General features: G+C 33.8%; 9 protein-coding genes across 9 annotated transcripts; 4 read left to right on the top strand and 5 right to left on the bottom strand.

The window, feature by feature from the left end:
- The first annotated feature begins 379 nt into the window (after positions 1 to 379).
- On the top strand, positions 380 to 1692 carry F9C07_2282126 (uncharacterized protein). The gene is made up of 4 exons (XM_071510543.1): positions 380 to 642; positions 871 to 931; positions 1030 to 1186; positions 1266 to 1692. Coding segments are annotated over exons 2-4 (393 nt in total). The 5' UTR covers positions 380 to 642; positions 871 to 930; the 3' UTR covers positions 1501 to 1692.
- On the bottom strand, positions 1693 to 9104 carry F9C07_2282124 (Non-repetitive/WGA-negative nucleoporin C-terminal-domain-containing protein). The gene is made up of 5 exons (XM_071510542.1): positions 8298 to 9104; positions 5687 to 8208; positions 5542 to 5611; positions 2199 to 5492; positions 1693 to 2141 (listed from the first exon to the last, which is right to left on the bottom strand). The coding sequence occupies exons 2-5, from the start codon at positions 5996 to 5998 to the stop codon at positions 1795 to 1797; spliced, it is 4023 nt and encodes a 1340-aa protein (XP_071365082.1). The 5' UTR covers positions 5999 to 8208; positions 8298 to 9104; the 3' UTR covers positions 1693 to 1794.
- On the bottom strand, positions 7791 to 8946 carry F9C07_1428051 (Sedlin). The gene is made up of 5 exons (XM_041291005.2): positions 8798 to 8946; positions 8643 to 8744; positions 8298 to 8594; positions 7976 to 8208; positions 7791 to 7842 (listed from the first exon to the last, which is right to left on the bottom strand). Exons 2-4 carry the CDS (start codon positions 8685 to 8687, stop codon positions 8020 to 8022), a joined length of 531 nt encoding a protein of 176 aa, XP_041144743.1. The 5' UTR covers positions 8688 to 8744; positions 8798 to 8946; the 3' UTR covers positions 7791 to 7842; positions 7976 to 8019.
- Positions 9105 to 10241, top strand: F9C07_2282123 (putative NADH-ubiquinone oxidoreductase subunit B). The gene is made up of 4 exons (XM_041285373.2): positions 9105 to 9282; positions 9334 to 9526; positions 9580 to 9935; positions 10005 to 10241. The coding sequence occupies exons 1-4, from the start codon at positions 9240 to 9242 to the stop codon at positions 10097 to 10099; spliced, it is 687 nt and encodes a 228-aa protein (XP_041144742.2). The 5' UTR covers positions 9105 to 9239; the 3' UTR covers positions 10100 to 10241.
- On the bottom strand, positions 10242 to 11617 carry F9C07_2282122 (uncharacterized protein). The gene is made up of 4 exons (XM_041291004.2): positions 11453 to 11617; positions 10960 to 11398; positions 10648 to 10892; positions 10242 to 10598 (listed from the first exon to the last, which is right to left on the bottom strand). Exons 1-4 carry the CDS (start codon positions 11505 to 11507, stop codon positions 10411 to 10413), a joined length of 927 nt encoding a protein of 308 aa, XP_041144741.1. The 5' UTR covers positions 11508 to 11617; the 3' UTR covers positions 10242 to 10410.
- A 210-nt stretch (positions 11618 to 11827) lies between these two features.
- Positions 11828 to 12087, top strand: F9C07_13474 (uncharacterized protein; the record flags this gene model as incomplete). Its single annotated transcript, XM_071508004.1, has 2 exons — positions 11828 to 11940; positions 12030 to 12087. The coding sequence occupies 2 exons, from the start codon at positions 11828 to 11830 to the stop codon at positions 12085 to 12087; spliced, it is 171 nt and encodes a 56-aa protein (XP_071365081.1).
- A 524-nt stretch (positions 12088 to 12611) lies between these two features.
- Positions 12612 to 15478, top strand: F9C07_2254947 (U3 small nucleolar ribonucleoprotein Mpp10; the record flags this gene model as incomplete). The annotated part of the gene is made up of 2 exons (XM_071510105.1): positions 12612 to 14399; positions 14451 to 15478. The coding sequence occupies exons 1-2, from the start codon at positions 13355 to 13357 to the stop codon at positions 15476 to 15478; spliced, it is 2073 nt and encodes a 690-aa protein (XP_071365080.1). The 5' UTR covers positions 12612 to 13354.
- Positions 15479 to 15607: 129 nt separating this feature from the next.
- F9C07_13472 (putative methyltransferase-domain-containing protein) lies at positions 15608 to 16382 on the bottom strand (the record flags this gene model as incomplete). Its single annotated transcript, XM_041291003.2, has 2 exons — positions 15608 to 16061; positions 16126 to 16382. 2 exons carry the CDS (start codon positions 16380 to 16382, stop codon positions 15608 to 15610), a joined length of 711 nt encoding a protein of 236 aa, XP_041144739.2.
- A 9918-nt stretch (positions 16383 to 26300) lies between these two features.
- F9C07_2066794 (uncharacterized protein) lies at positions 26301 to 26735 on the bottom strand (the record flags this gene model as incomplete). Its single annotated transcript, XM_071508718.1, has 1 exon — positions 26301 to 26735. A coding segment is annotated over one exon (435 nt), but the record flags the coding sequence as incomplete, so codon positions are not given.
- Between the last annotated feature and the right edge of the window lie 183 nt (positions 26736 to 26918).

Below are 26918 nucleotides of genomic sequence, written 5' to 3'. Positions count from 1 at the left end.
ATCACCAGTGGACAATACTCTTTGCAGCAGGTTATACCTAACCAAGATAGTTAACTGGTCGCAGAGTCCTTAGACAAAAGCCCCGGGTGTAGTTTTACTCCGTAGACGACCTGAACCTCAATTGAAGGAAAAATATAATCATACAAACTGATATTACACTGCCCTCTCCAGCTAGGGTCGCCTCTTAGCACTCACTAGTACAGCAGTACTGGTGAAGGGATTGGTAACAATATTGTGGGGCGGCAATAAGGCCTCGAACTAAATGGCCTCTTTACCCCACATGAAATGATACTAGTAGGCAATTGCGAACCCCGCATCTGTATTGAGCAACGATGAGGTCATGAGTCCCCCGTCTTGGCTTAGCTTGCTCACTGCCCAGTGGACAAAACAGCTCAAGAACGTATATGTACTATGTATAGTAGGCATCGAGAATTGGACCATTCCCCATTACACGCGTGACTGCTGGCATAGTGTGTGCTACCCATGCGATATTTAATATTTACCATAGCTAGCAGCAACCAACCTAGCAAGAGCCCACTGATCGTATACCGTCATACCTAATATTCATGAATGGTGACCTTCGTGTCATATAGGCCATTAAGGTATGTACACGACTCCTGTTACTTCTGAAATGGTTCCTTGGTAAGACCTCAGAGTGCATGGAACTTGTGCTTGGATGTGGTTGTATGCAGCAGGATTTGATAATCTCCTGGATACTCATTGCATTTTCAAACACTGTTCATGATTCATTTTCTTGTATCTCCTTGAACTATGATTCCCCCCGAGGAAGGAGGGCCATTGTATCAAGTCATCCCACGATTGCTCTCTGCAGTTTGCTCTTGATTCCGCTAATGCTATCCTATCTCCTAGGAATCTCGATTTGTTTCGGTGAGCGTGTTGACACCTGGAACATAGACGATCATTTTTACAAGTGAGTAACCATAGCCCTACCTTCTAACCTCGTTGGAGACCCAGGTCCCCATACTCTTTGTTAGAAACCACCTACCTATATCGCTGATCCATATTCAGTGACGCGCTCTCACAAAGTAAACGATCGTGACCACTCCGTACTTCATGATGGAATAGCTGTATCCCAAGAGAATCTTCCTCGCTACTTTGCAAAATCTGGCCCCGTTGATGCTGATCCCCGGAAGACAAAAAAAGATGGCGGGGGAAAGGGAAACTGGTGAGCATTTCTCTTTTAGCCCACCCCTGCCAGTCGAGTTTTGACACTACACCGGATGACTCGCTAAATGTGTACTCAGGGGCCAACCGGGCGACGAAGTCTATGACTATAATTGCAAACTCACAAACGCTCGGCGCTATTCCAATAGTAGCACTCAAGGATTAGCGGATTATAAAACCAAGTTTGAGACGATTGAGCCAGAGCCTGTGTTCGAGGAAAGCTTCCATGGTGTGCAAAATGAAGAAAGACCTGTGGATGGAAACAAAGTGCTCAACGTTGACGGAGCCACTAGCCTCGGTAAGACACTGGTATAGCAGGGTCATGGACTGTGTCCCATATGAGCGCTGGGACTGCTGTAACTATTTTCATCGAAGCCTGATAGTGCGTGGGAGATTTCAAACTCGTTGTCAACGAGAGCAGATAATGTATTCAGATTGTCTTATCTTAGTATGTGATGGATGATTAAATTAGCAGACATACAAGGGCCGTGATAACCAAATTCTGCCACTGTACTCGGTCAAATTACATACAATAACCGTAAGACACAACAGTCTAGTTTGCTTAGCATCGTGCAACCTGTGAGCCTAGGTAGTGGAGCCAATCAGAGGTCAAAGCCAACTTAGCCGCGCCTTACTAGACCCTTCCCTTGGCTGCGGGGACCGCTTCACTTGCTGGTTGTTGTTGTTGGATTCTTCTGAAGTAAAAGTCGGAGGGATTGGGATGGATGCAGACTCTTCTGCAGAGGTGAGAAGATTCTTGAACCAAAAATCAAGCCTTCCTTTTTCCACATTTTCATGTAGGATTTCATTCTCCCTCTCAAGATCATGTATGATTCGTGTCCGTTGCTCCAGACGATAGCGTGTCGAGAGAAGTTCAGAGTCCGATCTGTTTAGAAACACATCTTGTGGAGAACTTGGAATGTATAGGGATGCGTAGCTAGCGTCTTCGTCGTATCCTGCTAGTGGTGTTAGTTCATTCAGCGACCACAAGTGTCCTTAAAGCGGGTACTTACTGTCTCTAAGACATAAACCCATAGTGCGGAAAAGGGCCGTGTCGTAAATAAAGGGCTCGCTTCCATTGTCCATGCTCTCGGCCGCCCTTCCTGTAGCCACCCAATTGTCTTTTATCATACACCGTCGCCACACTAGCTTCTGCATAGTGATATAGTTGAGTGAATCTTGCTGAGCATAAATTCCAAGACGAATGACACGCAAGGCAAGGTAGAACTCTTTCCCGGATAATTCTGATTGGCCATATTCTGATGCTTTGTCGGAATCTATCAATGTCAATATATCGACCAATTGGTGAATATCAATGATTTGCCTGGTGACAACTTTGGTGAGGGTTTCACTAAGTAGTTCATGTAGAGAAGGCCTATCTCCAGCAATGTTTTTTCCAAAGTGGTCAATGGCTAGGTCAACCTCAGCTCTTTGATCAATTGCACCCTGCAACGCCGGGGAAATATAGGCGTAAATGAGTTCTTGGACGGCGTCTATTTCAGAGAGATCTTCCAGATGCCGTATATCGTTGTGGAAACCTGAATGGCTCGGTATGTTGGTCTCCTCCAATGTTGCTAGTTTGGCAAGCTTCGCTAGGGAAAGTTCGACACGATGACTCCATAAATCGGATTCCCCCTCTATTGCGAGTTTCTCTAGCGACTGAGCGGCGGCGTTGTAGTCATTTTCACCAATCACATCATTAATCCAACCCAGCCGCGAATAGGCTGCATCCTTGCGCAAGAACTGAGTGATAAAAGGTTGGAATTTCTTCATGGCGAACAGTATTCCCGACTGACGCATCGATATCTGCCGGGAAAAGAATGCATTTGCCCATGATTCACCGAATTTCTCAAAATAAAGAGATATTTTTTTGTTGAGATGATCAGATTCACAGCTGATAGTATCTGACGCATCGTTTCGGGAGCTTGGGAGAATCTCGCCCTTTGTTTGATCTTGAAGTTCAATGATTAGTTCTACTAATGCACTCATATCTCGAAATTTTTCCGCCAACGTAATGGCATCGTCTAATCTTCCAATACCTGCAAGTTTGAAGAGTCGCCATTTGCGTTGTTTAACATGGGCCTGCTCAGTAGCGATGCCCTCATCGACCAGTTTTGGGTCCTCCTGGGCAGAAAGCCACCGGACTCGCTCATAATGCATTTGGCCTAGGACACAGAGTTGTCTGGCACTGTTGCCCGCAATTCTTTTCACTGTTAGGCTCTCAGGGGCTTCGGTGACAGACGTTGCTTGTTGAATCCAAGCCCTGCAACTATCGAGTTCTAGATCCAACAAATGGCCCGTTTCAACGTAACTAAAATTTTGAGACGTCCAGAATTCCGGTAGACCTTTAAAGCCGGTGACCAGTACGCCGTCTTCGAGATATCCGTCACGAATACCATACCGACTAGCGTGCTCATCACGGAATCTGAATGCGGTCTCCAAGACTGCCAAAGAAAGCTCACTTGCTTCCAGTATTTGTTCTGACATCTTTCGTCCCTGTCTGGACGAGTGCCCTTTCTTTGGCTTAATGGCATTGAAAATCCATGGAACAACATGCTCCATCTGGAATGTATCATGGAGAAACCAATTGCGGACGGGATCAACTTCGCCGTCTTGCTTCTCGACTCGTGTTTTAAATTTGTCACTCATCGAATTGATAACGTGGGTAAGAAAGGTCGATCCCTTGCCCTTTAATTTCCTAGAGCCTTCTTCTATCTTCCACATAGCCCTCTGAGCCGCAAGTTTCTCCGCGCCCCATAATAACTCCCACCAAATTTGTTCACCCAATAACTTATTTTGCTGCATCAAAAGGCATGCCAGATCATCCAAAGCTTTCGCTCTCGATCGTAGATTCTGTTCTAAGGATATTGCTGTCGTTGGGATAAACTTTGACCTAGATTGGAGCAATTCTCTGCAAATTTCCAACGCGGCTTGCTCGATATCCATGACAGAGAAATCCAGGCTACTCTTGTTGTTCAAGTTCAGTGGATTTCCAAGCATGGTACCATAGAATATGGCTTGCTCGATCTTTTGTTTAGCAGTGATTCGAACACATTCAGCGGTGGGGGGCGAGTTGTGGTGCGGTAAAGCTGTAATGCGGATGATACCAAAATCACGGACCATTATTAGACATGCGGGACACGAGTTCTCATCCCTTTTGTCCTCAGCGCCGCTGCCTAGAATTTCAAAGGCCTTTCCTGAACGGAAGCTGATAGAGTCCTGGAACACGCGTGGTTGTTGATGTTGCGCGGACTGGTCTTTGCCTAAACTCAACGATAAGAGTACAACAGAGTGACCCATTAAAACGAATGCCGTATCACCGGGCTTGGGAAGATACAATCTCGGTTTTGAATCAAGAGCCGTCGAGACCCCATGCAAATCAATAGGATGGGTAGACAAGATATGGACTTCCTCGGCTAGATTGACTTGCACAAGAGACATGCTTTGCGAGCCCATCTCAGACTGAGTTACAAGGAGCGATAAATGCCAGGACGGTACCGACGTGCTAGCTTGTAGCTCACGAACACTGTATTCAGCCGGCATGAGTGAGAAGTCCAAGATCTCGATGTTGGAGTCATCAGAGCTGTTAGAATCTCCCGTACCAAGATGATGGCATAGGTCATTTGTTATATCAAACTGTCTCTTCAATATAATCCCGTTATTCCAATGTGTATCCCAGATTTCAAAGAGCCCGCCTGACGTAGCGATGATAATGTCTCGCTGTCCACGTTGATGAGATTCACCAGCTCTGACGGCAGCTAGGTCTTTCCTTGCAAAGCCTCCACCCAAGACGTTTCTAATACCACCGAAAAACCCAATCCTACTAAGCCCAGACGTATTTCGCAGGAAATTGACAGTCACTGTTGGCTTTCCTTGTGGATCCCGAACGGTGATATGAGCAACCCTCCCAGACGATAATGTGACGATGACACCAGAAGGCTCGCCATTCACGAGATCTGTAATGTGTTCACCCGAGAGTAGATTAGGTATAGATCCCTGGATGGTCTTCTGCTTCTGCCTGGCCAGGCCCAGTGATGCAGCACATGAGACAGTTTCCCAGTATATAATCCTTCCTGTATCAGGAGTGATGATCATCAATCCTGGAAGCCCAGCTGTTACACTGGATAATAGAATTCCAAGAGGAACTGGCCCATTTGGCTCCCTGCAGGGTTCGGGTATGGAAATAGTAAACACATCGGCGGGCGAGGGTGAGGAAGTTGCAATTGAATATGGCCAGATAATTGCATGGGAGTTCGTCATGGCTAGGGCGTAGCAATTGCCTGCACCAAAGAAGCATTTATAAGAATCTGTGTTCGTGTTAACAATGTCAATGGCGAGAAAATAAGCAAGACTTGCCTGATTGTAGTCCGCGAATCTGATCTGGCAAGGCCGGTAATTGCACAACATTGTAAAAGTCAGTTTTGGACTATGTGTGATAGCGTCAGCGACTCATCTTTTTAACTCATGTAGGAGAGCCATAGTTTAACCAAACACAACTTACGAGGACAATGGTCCCATCAGCCTCGCCTCGCCTCTCTGACTTCTTTGAACCTCTGATTGGCATGCTCTCCTGGAAAATAGCATTGTCTGCGGTTTGGGGCACAAAGTCTTGGGAAGCAGTAGTTGTTGAACCTCCATGTTCGTGCAGCTCGCTTGGGTCCTCTGAAGGGATGTCTGAACTAACATGGCGCAAACTGGACCGTTGCCTTTTGGCTTTTGGGGGGTTGACGGGTTCATCAGAGCTTGTACGTTGGCGTCTTCGAGGATTTCGCAAGGAGGATGCCGACGAGATCGCGGCTTTTGGCAAGAACATTGTCGGAACTACTCAGAACAAGGTGAATATAGCCCCAGAAAATTGTGTTGTATCTAAGCCATTAAGAAACCGAGAATTAACGAAACAGGACAGGTATACCAAATAAATAAGTTCAATCTCACGTATTGATAGGTAGTATCATTGGCAGAGATAATTTGTTGATTGATTATGTAGGCGGTCAGCGCTTTCCAGTCTGTACGGATCACGTGGTATACAGTTATGATACTAGCTGTTGCTTAGATATATCCTTGGTCAACATAGTTGAGAGCTATTTAACTGGGTCTCTCCTATGCATCACGATGCTTACATATTATACTATTAGTGTTTCCATGACGCCCCTGAGGGTTACACTTCTCAACAACTTTTAAGATGCTCTTTACTTCTGGCTCAAATTATACTTTGTATATAAAAAGTACCTTGCATCATGTGCCATGCCGGTCATTGTTCATCCTCAAATGCCAAAGAAGATGGTATAGTGTTTCCAGAAAGGCTACTTTACGCACAGCTCTTTTCTTTCCGGGTCCGAACCAGCCAGCCTCCTATCACAGGTTGCCATTTTGGCTAACGGTTTGTTAGGTCATGGAGTACAGCGCGTAGGAATGGTGTCTTCATGGATCAATAACTTTCCAGACATCGCTGGGAGCTTCCTGGATGAAATGGATAGTGTATTGGGGTTTCGGCTTTCTCGTGTTATTTCTGAAGGACCGAACTCGGAGCTGAATAAGACCGAGAATTCTCAACCTGCTATTATGGCGACGTCAATATTGATCCTACGAATCTTAGAACAAAAGTTTGGCTTCGACACGAAATCTCGTGTGGATGTCACCCTTGGTCATAGCCTGGGGGAGTTCTCCGCACTAGTTACTGGGGGCTATATTGATTTCGGCGACGCTCTTAAACTAGTTCGACGGCGGGCAGAAATAATGGCCCAATGCACTCGAAGAGCCTCCACGGAATCTGGCGAGGATTACGGAATGGTGGCACTTGTCTGCGAACCTGATCATCTTAACGGTTTGCTCGCAACAATCCATGAATTCCTAGGCCTTGCATCAAATGGTATGAGAGATGATTTAAGTTATGGGATGCCGCCTATTGAGAAAGTGATGGTGGCAAATGTCAACTCTAAAAATCAAATAGTGCTGAGCGGAAGTATTGAAAGGATAAGAACACTCCTTATCCAACTTCGCCAGTTTGGAGGTCACGATCCACGTGCAGTGAGATTGAACAGTGAAAGCCCATTCCACAGTCCCATAATGATGCCTGCGGCAGAATATATGGTCCGTGCTCTTGACAAAATCAAACTCAACTTCCCAGCACATATGCCGTGTGTTTCAAATGTTTCCGGTCTCCCGTTCCGCTCGGCAGATGAACTAAGGAGGCTACTTTCACAACAGTGTGTTGATACTGTGCGATGGTGGGACAGTATCAGGTATTTAGATCAAGAGAGGGGTGTAAAACGTTGGGTTGGCATTGGGCCTGGGAAAGTCGGCAGGAATCTGGTTGGAAAGGAGGTCGGTAAGGTAATGACTAAAGGAGGTGGTGTTTGGGCAATCTGTGATACTCGCGAGCTTGAAGATATAGTCAGGAGTCTCGAACAGACTGAATTTGAAGCTTCGTGCGATTAACCTGTCACAGGTACAGGTATGCTTAGACCGGTGGTTTCTATGTTGTCAATTGATTATCTTGATAGCACTTACGCAAGCAGCGATAGCATAGCAAGGGCGATAAAATACTTTTCAATTGTCTCATAAATTAGCGGTCTCAGAAGTTCATCTGTGTCACCGCCACAAACATGACATTGACGCCTTGCCGCTTCTTGCCATTTCAAGATTAACAAGCGTGGACTAAGTAAACCAGGCCAATAAAGTTAAAAACGGCACATAATCTGCCTCACTGACTATTAAAGGTTATGTCAAACACTACTGGATATTTATAACCCGCAAATGATCATGAGCCACAGTTACTCCTTTCACGTACCTAGGGAGTTGGTCTCTACCATAAGCTTGGGCCACCGGATCGTTTCAAAGTATAGTCGCATCTAGCACCCATGTTTCACCAATATTCCTGACCTCCGCAATGAATTCATGGTCTGTGATTTGCAAAGAATTCGATGTGGGGGCAGCAGCTTTGATTGTAGGGACATGATCATCCGGAGAATAGAACGGGTTTTGCAAAAGCCGAATATAAGCTGTCTGCAAGGCTCGGAAAACCTAATAGTTCATTGTTAATTTGGACTTCTGTTAATGTGTTGAAGACAAGAGAAGAATATTCGACATAGACCATCCGACACAGGACTTACCGGTTTCAGGTCTGGATCTTTGGAACCAGTCCTCGGAGATCCTTTTTGTTTCCCCATGCTGTTTGGAACTGGTTGTCCGATCAAATCAATAATGACCAGTAATTTTACTCCAGTAGTTGTTAGCCAACCATATGCCGCTAGTTTTTCATCCACGGCGTGCAAGAGGCCTAGGTCTTGGTCGACTGAAGTTTGCTTCTGTCGTATCTCAAAGATATCGAGACAAGAGTTCAATAGGAACGAGAATTCAACAGTAGAATTCAGATAAGGAGGGAAAAGCGAAATATGCAAAGGGTTATCCTTCTAGAGCATTAGCAAGCCATCTTGAACGAGCCATAGTTATCGTACAGCTTTTCCAATTATACCGATGCAAGCAATTTTCGGTCCTGACATTCTGGAGATATATCTGTATCTAGAATGATCTACGGCGGTACGGGATTGTGTTTATTTCTGAAGGCATTCGAGTTTAGGAAAACTTCACCTGCGTAAATTTGGCTCCTCACCTGTAAAAGGAGGTGGAGAAGTGCTGTATATAGGTCGAATGAACATGTTACATACAACTTAAATGTAGTATAGGTGGGTAAGGGGTAGAACATGTAGTGTAGATAAGATAAAATGGGTACAAGACGGTATTAAAATGACCCAATGATGTAGTTTAGAATTTAACTTACCTACCTGATAGACACCTAGTTTGATACCTCTTACAGTACTGTACGTGAAATAACCTGCAAATGCACTATTTACTGGTACATTCCTTGTATTATGACAGTAAAGTAAAGGCTAGTGTACCACTAGTGCAGAACCGTGAGTCCGGAGCCGCAACGCTTGCCTTCTGGTATCATAATTACCACCAGCAAGCGACATTTGAAGTCGTTCCAACATCTTTCGGTTCTCAACCCAAGGATCTTCTCAAGGAACCTCATAACGAACCCAGTTACAGCTGCCATGCTTCCTTTATCAGCGCGCGCCCTTCCGGGTGCCCTCCATGGTGAGCAATTCTCCGCTCGCGAGTCTTTTGAGCTCCGCTCACGTTAGGCAGCACGACCACGCTTGGTCTCATCGATTCCTCGAATCCAACTAGTTGCACATCTGTCAACTACCCCCAATCAATCGGCCACAGCGCTTGAGCACAAAGGACATTCGGGTCAGCCGCTGACTGCTTCTGGAAAGATACGGAAGGAGGTACCTCTACCGAGCCAGGAGAAGAAGGAGGGTGCGATGCAATATGTGCTGTTTGTCTCCCCAAGGGATTGGAACTGTTATACGTGCCTAACGTTGTTCTTAGGACTACCTTGGACCAAGTTGCGAATTGGGCACGTCAGAGCTCTCTTTGGCCTATGACTTTTGGTCTTGCCTGCTGCGCTGTCGAGATGATGCATCTGTCTACCCCGAGATATGATCAAGACCGCCTAGGGATTATCTTTCGAGCCTCTCCTCGCCAGTCAGATGTTATGATCGTCGCTGGCACGTTAACGAACAAGATGGCACCCGCTCTTAGGCAGGTTTATGATCAGATGCCCGACCCACGTTGGGTTGTTAGCATGGGCAGCTGTGCAAATGGTGGTGGCTACTATCATTACAGCTACTCCGTTGTTCGTGGGTGCGATAGAATCGTCCCTGTTGATGTATATGTTCCTGGATGTTCGTTTGCACCCATGGCTATGATTTCCCTTCATGATTTGTGAATATTTGCTGACCGCTAATTCGAAGGCCCACCGACCTCCGAGGCATTGATGTACGGAATTTTCCAACTCCAGAAGAAAATGAGGCACACCAGAATCACACGCATGTGGTACAGGCGCTAGGTCTTTGGTATATGTTTTATCGTCCTATTCGATCCCAAGGGCTCAATTTAGGTAGATGTAAAATTAAAGTCATTTTCTATGTTAGTCAATAAGGCAGGCTAGTTACTATTCATATCTTGAGACTATTGCTTTACTAGCTAAAGCTCTTTTACTGCTTATGTCATATTATGGTATGTTATGGAGGTACCGTTTAACTACATAGATGAGTGGGTGAACCTGTCTTATATCTTAAACAGCCGAAGGCCAGCTAAAGCTGAAAGGAGACTGCTTCGTATCGAGGGCTAACCCCTCAGCCAAGCGCCCTTACCTGGCTACCCATTAACAACAACACCTCCATTGGGATGCAATGATTGTCCCGAGATATAGCTGCTGTCTTGGCTTGCTAGGAAGACGAAACAAGTCGCCACTTCACTGGGTTGTCCCGGACGGCCCATTGGCACACTGCTGAATTGGTCCATTGCAGAGCTAGTCATAGTTGATGGGATCAGAGGTGTCCAAACTAGGTAGCGGTCAGTTGTCGTGCAATTGTTAGATGGGGTTGAGCTTACTTGGGCCAGGACAAACACAATTCACCCGTATACCTCTTCCAACTTGTTGATTAGACAAGCCCCTGGTGAATGCAACGATTGCACCCTTGGTTGCAGTGTAGTCAAGGAGGTCAGGTCGACCGATGTATGCATTGACAGACCCACAGTTTATTATAGTTGAGCCACTCTTCATGTGCGGAAGCGCGTACTTCGAAAGATAGAAGAATGGATGGATGTTGGTATCGAATGTACGCTCCCATTGATCCCTATTGGTTATATATCAGTCCTGATGGTTTTAACATCGGGTGCAGCGAAAGGGAGCTTTCCACTCACTCTTCAAGGCCACTAATGTCCCCAATCATGTTCTGGAATCCCGCATTATTCACCAGGATGTCTATGCCACCCATACATTGCACGGCGGTATCAACCACTTTTCGACAATTCTCCTTCTTGCGCACATCCACAGCCAAGCAGTGACAGTCATGTCCTGTGCCTTGGACCCTTCTTTTTGTCTCTTGTGCGTCTTTTTCTTCTTCGGGCAAGTAGACGATCAAGCTAGATGCTCCTTCCATTGCAAACAATAAGGCAACGGCGCGGCCGATGCCAGAGTCACCACCTGTGATGATGGCTCTTTTCCCAACAAGCTTTCCCGCTGCCTTATATGTCGTATAACCGCCTTCTTCGGTCGGTATGTAGGTTGATACTGGCTTTGGGTCCTCCAGCTCTTCTTGTAGCCCGGGTTTCTTCTGATGTTGAACGGGAATTTGATGGCCTGGGATAATCGATGAGTATCTAGTCCGATATACTGTGCGAAGAACAGACCTACCTGTTTGAAACTGGGATTCAGTACCGCGAGCGGCTCTTTCTGTGTAATCTTGCATGATTTAGGTTGTTACTTGGCAGTAGCTGGTTAAGTAAGGCGCGAAGGTACAGAAGGAGAGCTTGCTAACTAACGACGTTTAGAGTGACCCAAGTCTATAATTGAGTATATCTGTGGCTACTATGCAGCATAAATATCCCCGAAACTACTATATCGTCATGCTAACACCTTCGTCAGAGTGACGTCTCCTCGACGTACATAGCAAGTCTGCAACCAACCCTCCTCTTTTCGTCTTCACTGTTTGAAACCTCTCTGCTTATGTGTTTACTCCGAAGCTACACATCTTTCAATTTTCATTCTCACTGCAAGGTTATAGTTGTCATGAACGAGGGTTTGAAGGAGACTGTTCTTGCTGCATTTGACAGTGGCGCCCGAACCAAGCTAAAACCATTCCACAACCAAGTACATCAACACAGTATACTGCAGTGCCCATGGTACTTTTTATGGGAATCTTTCCCTTCGACATTCTTGACTGCAATTCCATGCTTTAAACCAAGCACCAGCCAGCTCAATTGCCGCGTAGTACTTTTATGGTGTCACTCTTCCATGGTGTTACTCCGAGCAAAGAGTGTGTCAAGTAAAGTAGCATTATGGGATGGTGATTTATTTTTGCTCTGCCATAAAAGTATTGCCCACCTCGGCTTGACATCGGTATCACTTTATGGAAATATTAGATGACTACTGAATAGGTATGATGCCTGTTAGGTACGGAGTACCCCAAGTAGTAGGTGGTTTCGCATCCGGGAACGGTATGTATTGTACTATACATACACCATCATGATTCTATCCTAGTACAGTGGGATGCAAAAAGTTTGAAACCATCCGCTTGACCGCCCTACATACCGCCATATACTAACCTTACCAAATTCAACATTTGAACCTACACACGTCTATCTACACATTGAAATATAGCCCCTAGGAAGGAGATAGATGCCAGTTACTAAGTTAGGTGATCTGTAAACTAAGTATTCAGGCCCAGGTATGGTTTTTGCGAAGTTTCTGCCGCGCAAAATAATAAAATTAAGAAGGCGGTTAGACCAGGAAATAAATGGATAGTTTCAAAACTTTTTGCATCCCACTGTATGTCTGTACTTCCATACTACGAGTGTCGTAATGAGAACGACTCTTTTTCTGGACTAGGTCACCCTTTCTTTGATGATTAATTTTTTTTACATAGCCTATTGCCAATAGGCTATCGGCAAGGGTGGCCTGATGATATACTTAAATCTAATCCAAAAAGTTAATTTAATGGATCTCCTATTACCAAGATCTGTAAAGATGTACGGAGTACTATGTACTCCGTTGTTTAAAATTGTTTCTGTGACTGGTGGCCAATTGTATAGATAATTGAACAATGATTATTTATCTATAGATCTAATAGTATAGGGATCTTTGATAGACTACCCTACAGTAACGATATATCTATGCGGTGGCCCTAAATTCAATGTCGTTGTCTATATTTAGTCTAGCTAGTACAGTATGAACCCCCTGAAGGCGGCTAAAGTAGGGCGCCACGTCTTAATACTACTGTATGAAATACACACGGTATATACCTACCGTTAACGCAAATCTTAAACTCGGGCCACCTTTGTCTACCTTAGAGCGTATGGTACATGCGAATGCGGTAGGCGGTCGGATAAATAGTTTTCTTTTCCTTTTTTCCTTTCTTTTTTCCTTGTCCCTCGTACTTCTGATAGTGAAAGTATGATCAAGATTGAATGGATCTGTATTTTTACCAAAAGACCTAAATCGTTTTCATCTCCTTCTACATTGAATACATACGCTCCATATCCACCCAACTGAACTACTTACATATCATTTTTTTGTCTTGTGGACCGTCGCAGTACCATGGCTGATTTTGCAAAGGATCCTGCTCTCAACGCAGCATTATCTGCACCATGGGCGTTTCTCTGCCCTACATCAGAATTAAACGATACCATAGTAGGATCGGCAAAATTCTTCCTGGACTCTCTTGCTCTTTCGATTAGTGACGCGCAGTCCGCCCGCCAACGACAAAATAGGAAACGCAAAAGATGCGAGGCAAACCTAGACCAAAACACCGAAGTATTGCAGTTAAAGCAGTTGTTCGTTGAGGGATTTGGCTCCGATCAGATCTGGGAGCAAGCACTTAGGATTCTTGACTCTGCTGGACAGGAAATCCAACGCGACTGTACATTAAGTAATCGACATGCTGGCCACTCTTTATCAGATGAAGGTATTACATCTTTCGAAGGCTCGGATTTTGCGGCTGAAAGTTCCGAGAACAGCGAGCTAGAGAGTCATCTAGAGGGTACCAGGGACCTGTCAGATGTCGATGAGGAAGTCAGTATGGCGTTGGATCTAGATCAGGGCGACTCGATACATGATGCATTGGACTCCCGGAGTATTGACGAGACTTTGGGCGAGGAAAGCGAATCCAGTGAAACTGGTAGTGACGGAGAACAACCCGGCACTTACACAGAGGACCCTTTTGGGTTGAATGATGGGTTCTTCTCAATTGACGATTTCAACAAACAATCAGAACTGTGGGAAAGACAAGACGCTCGGGGCGGCCCAGATGATGAATCTGAAAGTGACGAGGAAGTTGACTGGCATGCCGATCCCCTCGCCACTGGGAACATTAGCGCTTCTTTGAATAAAACACCACCGTCAAATGAGACCGACAGGGGTGTCAAGGATCAAAGTATGGGTGATGATGATGATGATGATAATGACACAAGTGATGAGGAAGGACCAACATTCAACAATGTCAATCTTCAGGATGGACTAGATTCAGATACAGATGATGCATATCCTGGTACTGCACAAGGGGCGGATTGGATCAATACTAGTGATATCAAGTATTCTGACTTTTTTGCGCCGCCACCCCGCAAGTCTACGACCAAAAGGTCACGTCCGCTCCCAAAAACCCAACCAGTTGCTGCGATTAATAATAACGATATAGACCGTGCAATGGCCGATGTACGGCGCGATTTATTTGAGGATGATGCTTCAATTGAGAACAGTGATATATCCGATGGTGAACTAGGTGAACCTGAAACCCAAAAATCTACACACGAGAAACAACGCGCACGAATCGCCGATGAGATTCGTCGCCTGGAAGCTGCCAACGTTGCAAAGAAAGAATGGATGCTTGCTGGTGAAGCTAAAGCCGCAGAGAGACCCGTGAACTCGCTTATTGAGGAAGATCTTGAAGTGGAAAGGATTGGAAAGCCTGTACCTGTGGTTACTGCGGAGGTCTCCGAAGACATCGAAGGCCTTGTTAAGCGTCGGATCCTTGCCAGGGAATTTGATGAAGTTATCCGCCGCCGCCCTGGTATCACTGATAGCCAAGTTGCGAGAAAGAGTCGCTTTGAGCTTGAGGATTCTAAAGCTCAACAGAGCCTTGCAGAGCTATATGAGACTGATCACCTCCGAGCTACTGATCCTAACTATGTGGATCCTAAGAATCAGAAGCTTCTGCGCGAACACAATGAGATCAGTAATCTATGGAAAGAAATAAGCTCACAATTGGATACCCTCTCGAACTGGCACTATAAGCCCAAAACCCCACACGCACACATCAACGTTGTTACCGATGCGGCAACTATTATGATGGAGGATGCGCAACCAACAGCCGGAGGTGCTGTTGGTAGTGCAGCAACTCTTGCCCCCCAGGAGATCTATACACCTGGGGCTGACGGCAAGGCTTCTGGGGAAGTAGTTTTGAGGAACGGATTGTCAGTTTCCAAAGAGGAAATGACCCGTGAAGAGAAGTCAAGATTACGGCGACAACACAAGAAGCAAAAGAAAACTACCACCAACGATAAAAACCGACAGTCAGGAAAGGCAGCTGAGAGGCAACAAATTGTGTCGGATTTGAAAAAGGGTGACGTGAAATTGGTTGGAAAGCAAGGAGAAGTCACGGATATCCATGGCCAAAAACTAACCGGAACGGGTCCAAGGAGTGGTGCGGATGCACTAAAGCTGTAGTTGAACTTGATTTATTTGATTTGCTGATGTTATCGATCTATTGCCGACGTATATCTCTACCTCATATGAACTTCTTCCTCGCCTCAATTCAGTTACCTGTCACTCTTCATCTCCATAGACAGGCGTGCCCTATTTCGAACGTATTGAATAGAGGAAAATGTTTTCTCGCTTGTAAGTCTCCGCCATCGGGTCATCGCAAACTTCGACTATGTGGAATAGCTTCTTTGCCAATTTCAAAAATCGAGAATCTGCTCGTCTACGTCTCTTGAAGCAGAAATAGCAAATAGATTCTGGGCCTAGGAGGTTTTTCAGAGTTGATATCAGCAAAGGAAAGGCCGGCTCAAAATAGACACAGTCCGCGGCAAGTACGATAGCGGGGTGTTTCGGAATACAGTCTGGAAGAGATTCCCCCCAGTTTAGCACCGTAGCTGCAACACGAGAGGAAACATTGTTCAGCTTAATATTAGTCTCCATTAATGGGAGCATTGGTGCTTGATCCGTAATGTATACTGATGACGACCCGATGTCGCAACCGCGCGCAACAGCAAGCCCCACAAGACCTCCGCCAGCTCCCAACTCGACACTAACGATGCCAGTTAGTACCATAAACCCCTTAGGATTCACTAAAACTTGGATGCCGGACGAACATTGTCTTATTGTTAAAGTCAGATCGGTGCTGAAGTAACAAATATCTTGCTAGGACCATGCCTGCCGGCCATAGCTGGCCTCCGCACCCTTCCTTCAGATCTTCCTTGATTATTAGGGGGTCTTTCAGTAGGCCGTCAAATGAAATTTCAGCATGGCCAACTCCTTTGAGATCCCTTGCTGGAACAAGCGACTCGCTAACAAGGATAGATTCACTGAGCACTGATTGTTGGTCGGGAGAATTGGAAGCTTCCATCATGCTCAATGTGGAAGAATCACAATTATGTAGGGCTAGTAGCAGGACTGCACTCACACAAGAGCTGTGCTCTTTTCCTCTTCCGGTCTTTGAACGAATAATATCGTTTCTAGCAGGCAATACAGAAAAAAAGGAAGAACCAGTGAGAGAAATGAATTAAATAGAGAGAAGTGAGGTATAAGAGTGAGTACCCAAAAATGAAAATGTCTGTTCTTATGAAAATTGAAAAAGTATAGCTTAATTAAAGAGTATTTTTTGTAGTGGGTTAGGGCAGGAAAGCACCAAACAGATTGAATACATCAATACTCAATGTTGCTCCGTAATAGCAGGATATCCCTAATGTCGAGGTGAAAAAAACATGTTTCTCAAAGAAGGCAAGGGTGAAAAGTAAGAATAAAATAATGGCGTGCGTATTTGCCGTGTGCAAAAATTACATTCAGTTCTTGGCACATTTTTTGGAACTTTTCGCGCACTATCTTCAAAAGTAGATATTTCCAAACGCTTATAACTCAGCCAATTCTTTATTATTATTATAAATTTGGATTGAAATTATATATTTAGTATTATTAAAAGTAGCGGAAGATCTACTTTTAAAGTATGTTAAATAGAATTAAAAAACTTAGATTAGATAAGAATATAGAGTGTTTATATTGTAAATTTCTTATTGTCTAAAATCAATTTTCCTTTATGATACAGACTTTTTAATATATTATCTTGTATATTTTAATTTAAAGATGATATATTCAAGATTGGTTGATTTACAAGTATTTAAAAATAGTCATTTTTATAGATGTTGTGCAAGCAGCAAAAAGTTGAAGAAAATGTGCCAAAAACTGAAGGCAATTTTATACACACTAAATGTACCGGTACATATACTGAGTAAGTTACCTATTATGTTAGGTAAACTACCTTGCAGTGCAAAGTACTACTGTAGTCTGTATGTACATAGCATATCTAGATGTCCAGAATAATAATACTATATCTAACAATTACAGAGTATAGTGAATATAATTCTTAAAAGATATAATTATTTATACTACCTTGGTATGATTGTTGGTGATTAGCCTAGTGTAAGAGATATCGCCAGGGCCCGATATTCCACAAGGCCAAAAGGTCAAATAATTCTGAATCAACGATTCAGAATGCCCTGGTCAGACCTATATAGCTTCCCGCCGTTACACCTAGCTCTAATTAGATAGTTTATAGATTAATGGATAGTAGTAGTAAGTATAGCAACTGCATAGTAATTCAATTTTTACTAGTTTTCACTAGTGGTATTGGTATTGTATAAATCATTCTACCTAGTACCAGTTAGAGGGGTATTGTCTCTCATCCACTTTAAGCAAGTATAACTAACTAAAGTAACTAACGTAACCCACAAACAAGCGGGCTACACAATCAAGCGGGCCACCACGCGTTATTTCTACGCGTCTATTTTTTTAAAAACTATTTAATTACTAGCCATACCACCAAAAATATCTAAATTATTAAAAAAAAAGATAGAATAAAAGAAAAGAATTTTATTAGCTATATTAACTATTAAAAATAATAATATTAATAATATTTATAAAGCTGCGCGTATTTTTAATATATCTTATATAATATTATAAAAATATCTAGTAAAATATATATTTGTCAGAGGAATATCTACTAGTCAGGGTAGAGGACCTGTCAACTAGGTAAGGATACGTGGGCAAAGCACTAGATAGTAGATACTAGAGATAGAAGACTGATTCTTAATTTTCTACTAATAACTATAGTATTAATTTATAGTTAAGAATCTCTAAGATTCTCTATATATAATAATTAATTTTTTTAACAAAGCTACTATATATTATTAGAAAAATAATAGATATAAATATTAAAAATACTATTTAGCTATTAAAATATCTATATATCTAGAATAGAGTATACTATATAGTTATTTTATATAATTATTATTATTTCTATAATAATTATACTCTCTTTTTTTAAATTAATTATTTTTAAATAGTAATTAATATATTATTTATATTAAATAATTAATATTTTAAAAACGCGTTAAATATTTTATATAGAAATATTAACTTTATATAAATTATTATTAAATAAATAATAATTATCTATAATAATAATATTAATATTAATAAAATATTAGATAAATTTTTTTTTACTATTTTTATATTTTATTTTTTTTTATTTTATAATATCTTTTCTATATATTATAAGTCTTTTTTTTTTTTATATTTTAAATCTAATTATTTTTTTATATTTCTTTATTAATATTATTATATCTTACTATAAAAGAATTATTAATACTCTAGTTATTTTTTTTATTTTATAGTATTTATATTATTTAAAAACTACTATTAAAAATAGAGAATATAAAGAAAGTAAATTATTTATAATTAATTATAAATTTAATAGTATAGTATTAGTATTATATAGATAATATAATAACTAAAATATTAATTATAATTAAATATATTTTTTTATCTAGTATACTATTTATTATTAATTTATAAAAATTTTTTAAAATATATTAAATAATATATATAATTTATATTATATATTAAAATAGATAAAGACTATTTTCTAGAATAAAAATAAAAAATAAATTATATTTAGTTTAAAAATATAGAAATTAATTATTTAAATTTATATTATATTATATTATATTTTTAATAGAATAGAGTTAATTTATTAAAAAAAATTTTATTTAACTATTAAAAAAATTAAAAAGCTTAGAATATATATTAGTAAATTAATTTAAAATTTTTTCTTTAATAATTTTATAATAAATTATTATTAATTATTATAAAAGTATAAATTATTATATTAATATTTTTAAATAATAATTAGATTTATTATTTTTTTAAAATAATATAAAAATTTATAGATAATATATAAAAGATTATTAATTTTAGTTTAAAGAATTTAATACTAATTATATATTTTAATAAATAATTATTTAAAATTTTATTTATTATATAAAGTAAGTAATTTATAAATATTTTAATTAAAAAAATATAGAGAAGAATTAGTAGAAATATTAGAATATTATATTTAATATTTTTTTTATTATTTTTATAGTAATTTAATATAGTAATTAATTAATATTTTAATATTTTTATTTTTTTACTTTAATAGTAATTTTAAAATAAATTAATAAATTTTTTATATTTTAATTAATAATAAAGTTTTCTAGTATATATAAAATTAATATATTTTTTTATAATTATTATTTATTTATTAAATATTTACTATAGCTATATTAATATTATATTAATTTTTAAATATATTATTAATTTTTTTATTTAAAATTATAGATTTTTTTTTTATATTTACTATATTTTTTTTAAAAATTTATTAATTATATTTTAATAGCTATTCTATTTATTTTACTAAATATTAGATTTTTTTTTAAAAATTTATTTTTTTTTAATTTCTTCTATTTTCTATTTATTATTATTATTAAAATTAAATATTAATAATAGATTAATATTATTTTAATAATATAGTATCTATAGTTCTAGTAATAAAATATAGAATATATTATAAATTTAATTATATTTATTAAATAAATTAAATTAATATATTTATTTTTTTATAATATTTAGTATTTAAAATAGTCTAATATATTTTAGTACTAGTTTTTAAACTAGAATTTTTAATTTAATATTCTAGATTAATAACTATATAAAATTATTTTATTTAAATAATTTTATTTAATAATATTTATTAAAATATTTTTTTTAAAATTCTATTATATTTTACTAATATTTTACTAAATTTTTATAAATTTTTATTAATTTTTTAATATAATATTATACTATTAAAATCTTTTTTAAAAAAATATTATTTTTAATATATAATTAAAAATTTAATAAATAGTTAAATAAAATTTAAAATAGTAATAGTTTAGTAATTATATTTTAAATATTATTATATATAAATTCTATTATTAAAAATAAATTTAATTAATTTATTTATTTTTTATTAATAAAATATTTAAAATAATATTTTAATATTTAGTTTATATATTCTATTTAATTATTAATTTATAAATAAAATATTATTAATAATCTAAATTTTATATAATTAAAATAGTAAAAATTTAATTAGAATTTATTAATAAAAATTAATTTTCTATTAAATATAATACTATTTAATAGTTTAAATTATAATTTTATATAATTATAAAATAATTTAATAAATTTTATTATATTAATTATTATTAAAATAAAGAAAAATAATAATTATTTAAAAATTAATTAATTATTATTTATATTAAATTAATAATTTTATTTTTAAATATTATTTTTAGTAACTTTATTATAAAATCTATTAATAATTTTATAAAAAATTTAAATAGAATTAGTAGTAATTCTAAAATTCTATAAAAATTATATTTTAAAACTACTATTTTTTAATATACTAAATATTTTATTATATAATCTATAATATTTTATTAAAAATTTATTTAATAAAATTTATATTTAAATAGAATTTCTATATAATTTTTTTTAAAATAGTTTATAAAAAAATTATTATAATATAGATTAATTAAAATCTATTATAAATTTTTTTTTAAAAAAATATATAGTTAATTTTTAAATTTAATTAGTCTATTAAAAATAATATTTTAATTTTTATTTTTTATAAATCTTTATTTTATAATAGTTTTTTACTATTAGATTTTTAAATTTTTAGATTATATCTATTTTATAAAATCTTTTAGATTTTTTTAAATTTTAATAGTATATACTTTCTTAGAGATATAAGTATATTATATTTAAAATCTAGAAATAAATTAATTTTAATTTAACTTTTTCTAAATAATTTAGTTAACTATTTTTATATTAATTCTATAATTTTTAAAATTTATTATTATATAAATATTAAGCTTAAAACTTTTTTATAAAAATATTTTATTAGATTTAAACTAGATTTTTTTTTATAATAAATCTTTAATTTATAAAAATTCTATATTAATAAATTATTATATAAATAATAATATTAACTCTATATTTAAAATATATTTTAAGATTTTTTCTAATTTTTAAAAAAATTTATTAGCTAGATTTAATTTTTTAATTTAATATTTAATTATAAAATTAAAAAGAATTAGAAATATAAGCTATTATATTTAATATTTATTTAATTTAATTTATTTTATAAAGATTTATAAATTTAAATAATTAATAAAAATTTTAATAGTATATATTAAACTTTTAAAATATTATTATTAATATTTAAATAAATAGATAATAGTATATAGTTTTTAGTTAAAAATATTATAATTTAACTTTACTTTATTAAATTTTTATAACTAGATTATTATAAAATAATAGACTCTATTTTTATTTAGCTAGAATATAATTTTTACTATTTTTTTATTTAAAATATTAATTTTAATTTAAATAGATTATTAAAAGTTAAAATAATATAAAAAAAATATTAACTAAAAAATAGTAATAAAATATTAAAATATTAATTTTTTTATAAAAATAAATTTAATTAATTTAGATTTTTATCTATTTTTTAATCTTTTTATTAAAAAAGTAAAGAGTAAAATAATTTAAAAATAATTTTAAATAAATTATTAATAAAAATTATAAAATTCTAGAAAATTTTATATATTATAGTAATTTTTAGATTTTTTCTATAATATAATATTATTTATTTATTAAAAATCTATAGAGATACTATCTTATAATATAATATATTTTAAAAATTTAATTTATTTTTAATAAAAAATATATTTTAATAATTTTCTATATAAATTAGTTTTTTATAATTAATCTAATATTTATTTAATATATTTTATATAGCTCTCTTAATCTAGTAAAAAAATTAAAATATTATTTAAATATACTATATAATAAATATCTAGAATATTATATAACACTATATATAGATAGTTTTAAAAAATAGCTAATATATTTATAAAATTAAAAAATATTATTAAATATTTAAAGTAATTATATCTTATATAAAATACTATCTTTTATTTATCTTTTTTTTATAGATAGATTTAATAATATATATTTTAAATATTAATTTTAATAAAGAATTTTATATTTACTAGATAATCTAAAATTTTTAATATTAAAAATAATAGATAATAATTCTTTATTATTATTTTATTAAAATTCCAATAATTAATATATAGTTTTAGACTACTATTTTTTTTAGAGATAAATAGAATAAAGATTTCTATAGAACTTTTTAAAAATCTAATCTAATTATATTCTAGATTTTTATTAATATATTATTTTAATATTTAAAGCTTTTACTAGAAAAGAGAATAAATAGAACTATATAGTAATATTTTACTATTAATAAATTTAATTATATAATCTATTACTTTTTAAAGTAGTATAATTTTAGATTTTTATTTTAAAAAAATATCTTTATATTCTTTTAGTTTTAGTAGGATTTTACTAATATATTATAAAATAGAACTTTTTAAATTATTTAATAACTAGATTTTTTTAAATAATTTTACTATAATAAAGATATAAATAAGATTTTAATATAATTTTATAAATTTATAAACTAATACTAATTTAATTAATAAAAATTTAAATTACTATTTATAATTCTATAGTAATAAATAGATTTTTAGATTATTTATAGTTATTATTAATAAAAGAATTAGATTTTTTTTAAAATAAGAATCTCTATTAATTACTATATATAGTTTAGTAAAGCTTTAAATAATTTTTTAAAAATTAATAATAGTAAAAAGTATTTTCTATATATTATAAATTAAAATAATAATATAGTTAATTACTTTAATTATTAAAACTATAAATTAAATCTTTTTAAAATAAAAATTTTTAATAAATTAATAGCTAATAATATAAATTTTAATATAGTTATTTAAATTAATAAATATTTTAATATTATTTTTATATTAAATAAAAATATAAAAATATATAATAGTCTCTATATAGAGATTAAAAGCTAGTTTAATAAAAATTATTTTAATTTTAAATTATTTTTTAATTTTAAATCTATTTCTTCTACTTTAGTTAATTAAACTATAGCTTTTTTCTTTTTTAAATAATAATTAATAAAATAAAAATTACTATTATATATATAGTATTATAAAGAATTCTCTTTATTATTAGTAAAATTTTTATTAAATTTCTTAAAATTTTTTTTTAAATTTTTCTTTATATTTTATAATTTTTTATTTTTATTTAATTTATTATCTTTATTTTTACTTTTTTTTAAAAAAATATTATATTTCTATTTTTATTTTTTATATAGAAAATTCTAATAATATATAGTAAAAATTACTATTTTATTTTATTAATCTAGAAGCTTTATATAGTATTTTTATATATATTTTAATAATTTTAAAAAAAATTTTATAAAAAAAATAAATATTTTTTTTTTTCTAATTACTTTAGAAAATATTATTTTAAAAAATTAAGATAAATATAAAACTTTTTTAAATCTTAGTCTTTTTATTAATAAACTTTTTAAAGTTAATTTATAATATTAAACTATAAAATAGCTAAATTTTTAATTAATAAAAAAATCTATTTTATAAAGTATTATTATAATTTTTTAATATTTTTTTATTAATTTTTTTTTTTATAAAATATTAATACTATTACTATTAGTAAATTAGAGATATATAAAAAAATATTATAATAATTTTCTAATTATTTTTTTTTAAATATCTTTTTATTTTTTTAAAAAAGTATTCTAGATTAAGAATCTATTTCTATTTTTATTATAGTCTAAAGTCAAGAATAAATTTAAGAATATTTTTAAAAAATTTAATAGTATAATTATCTATTAATAAAATAAAACTAGATTATTAATAATTTTATAAAGATTTTTTACTTTATAATTAATTCTTTAATTATTAAATAGTATTTTTTAGACTTTAGAGAATTTTATTTTTTTAGATATTTAATTTAAAAATAGTTTCTAGAACTATTTCTATAAAAAAAATATATTTTTATTAAAGATTTTTAGAAATAAAGAAATATTTTTATTAAATAATTAGAATAATAATACTAATAATATTTTTAAATAATTAAAAAAAAGAATTAGAATTATTAAAAAAATATCTATTAGTTAAAATAAAGAATCTATTAACTAGATAAAAATATATAAGTAAAATACTAGATAATAAATACTAGAAATAGAAGATTAATTCTTAATTTTCTATTAATAATTATAGTATTAATTTATAGTTAAAAATCTCTAAAATTCTTTATATATAATAATCAATCCTTCTAATAGAGTCACTATATATTATTAAAAAAATAATAGATATAGATACTAAAGATACCGTTTAGCCACTAGAATATCTATATATCTGGAATAGGGTATACTATACAGTTATCTTATATGATTATTATTATTTCTGTGACAATATTTTAATTAGATTTATATATAAATAATTATAAATTAACTATTAATAAAAAAAAATTACTTAAAAAATAGATTCTATTATTAAATCTATATAAAATATCTTTTTAATCTATATATATAGAAAAAATAGTTAATAGTCTATTTTTAAAATATAATATTATATCTTTCTCTATTACTATAAAAATAAATTAAATATTTAACTTTATTAAATATATATCTAAGCTTAAAATCTACTTTATATACTATTATAACTATTAATATATTAAAATAAAAGATTTAAAGATTTTAAATATCTAATTTTAATAAATAAATAAAACTATTTAAAAATATAGTATAGTTTTATTTAATATCTATAATTTTAATAAAACTAGATTTATAATAGATTTAATTACTACTACTAAAATAATTACTAGATCTAATATATTAAATAAGTGTCAGCTGCCCTAATCCTAAAGCGGAATAGTCTTAGGGCTAGCTAGAATAAATAGAAAAGCTGAATAGAATGAATGAATTGAATGACTAAATTATAGAGGAAAGCTAGGATTAACTAAGTAGTAACCCTAGATTAGGTAGGCAGGTAGGGCTTAGGCAATCTAAGCTCTAGATTAGATAATAAAGATAGGCAACTAGGGCTAAGATAGTTAAAGCCCTAGGTTAGATATAAATAGAAGAGATTAAAAGAATAAATTAATATCTAATAGTTAGATAGTTGGATGATGATCTGTTTGAAAAAATTAACTTAATTTAGTAGGGGATTGAGTGGCTTTTTATATTGAATTGGGTTTACTTAGATTTATTAAATTAGAAATTCGCTTAATATTTCCTAATTTAGTACTCGCCTAATATTTTCTAATTAGAATATAATTGCTTAATATTGTCTAGTTAAGATTTTTTTATTTAATTTCTTCTAGATAGATAATATTCTAGAAGGATTCTAGACTATTTAAGAAAATTTCCTAAATAGGAAATATATCTCTGACACACCCCCCCAGATTTAAATATCTATTTTTAGATTTAAAAATAGATATTAAATCTGTATAGAAATTGGTAGGTAGGTTATATAGAAAATTGATATAAAAATCGGCTTAAAATCGGTAGGAAAATCGATAAAAATCGGTTGAATATAGAGAATCAAATAGATTGAAATAGGGCAAATTCAATTTAGGCCCTAAAAATTGATAAAATAGATGAATTGAAAATAGGGCTATTTAATCTAGAGCTCTAAATAGAATTAATCTAATTGAATTAATCAGATATATCGGTTATATTTAGATGATTTAGAAAAATCTGGTGTTTTTAACTAGGCAGATTTTTAGTTAAATTATCTGCAGCCATTTGATTGGTTGGTTTCCATATAATATCGATATTTTTAGCTCTAATTTCCTGTCTAAGCCAATGGTTTTGAATATCGATATGTTTCAGCTTAGATCTATATATAGAATGATCATTTATAAGTAGCTGAATGGTCTGCTTATTATCATATTCTATATAGATCTTTTGATTAGGGCAGAATCCTAAAGCTCTAAATAGGCGTTTCCACTATAGAAATTGTCTACTAGCGCTAGTTAGGGCTAATAATTTGGTTTTAGTAGTTGATAAGGCAACCGTTTTTTGCTTTCTAGCTAACCAATTAATAGGGCCACTATATAGTTTGCAGATATAGCCTTCAGAGCTCTTTTTATCTGAATGATCTGTAAAGGCGGCATCACTAGCCATAGAAAAAATGGGGCTAGGGTTAGGGCTAGGGCTCGGTGCCCTAGCTAGATTTGATTGGTCAGGATCTATAGAATTAGGACTAGGCCCTGAAAATTCTATAGATAAATATTGGGTTCCATATAGATATAAAATCATATGGTTTGTAGCTGCTATATACCTAGAAATAGGATTTAATAGACTTTTTGAAAGGATCTGGCAGGCCTTTGCAATATTAGGCCTAGATATAATAGATATATATAAAATTGATCTATTTTTTTGCTAATATTTATGAATATATAGGGCTGAAGCCCTATAGAATTGGTCAAATAACCCCAATTTTTCTGCCGGTAAGAGGATTTTAGACGTTTTTTGATTGGTTAAATAAAAGCGGTGAGTAATTTTATTAATATAATCTACTTAAGAAATCCAGAGTTTTCTATTAGAGCGGTCCCTAATAATCCT

Source organism: Aspergillus flavus, chromosome 3 (assembly GCF_009017415.1).
Source record: "Aspergillus flavus chromosome 3, complete sequence".
Lineage (NCBI taxonomy): Eukaryota > Fungi > Ascomycota > Eurotiomycetes > Eurotiales > Aspergillaceae > Aspergillus > Aspergillus flavus.
Note: the sequence above shows the minus strand (reverse complement) of the source record. Positions and strands in the feature narration are given on the sequence as shown.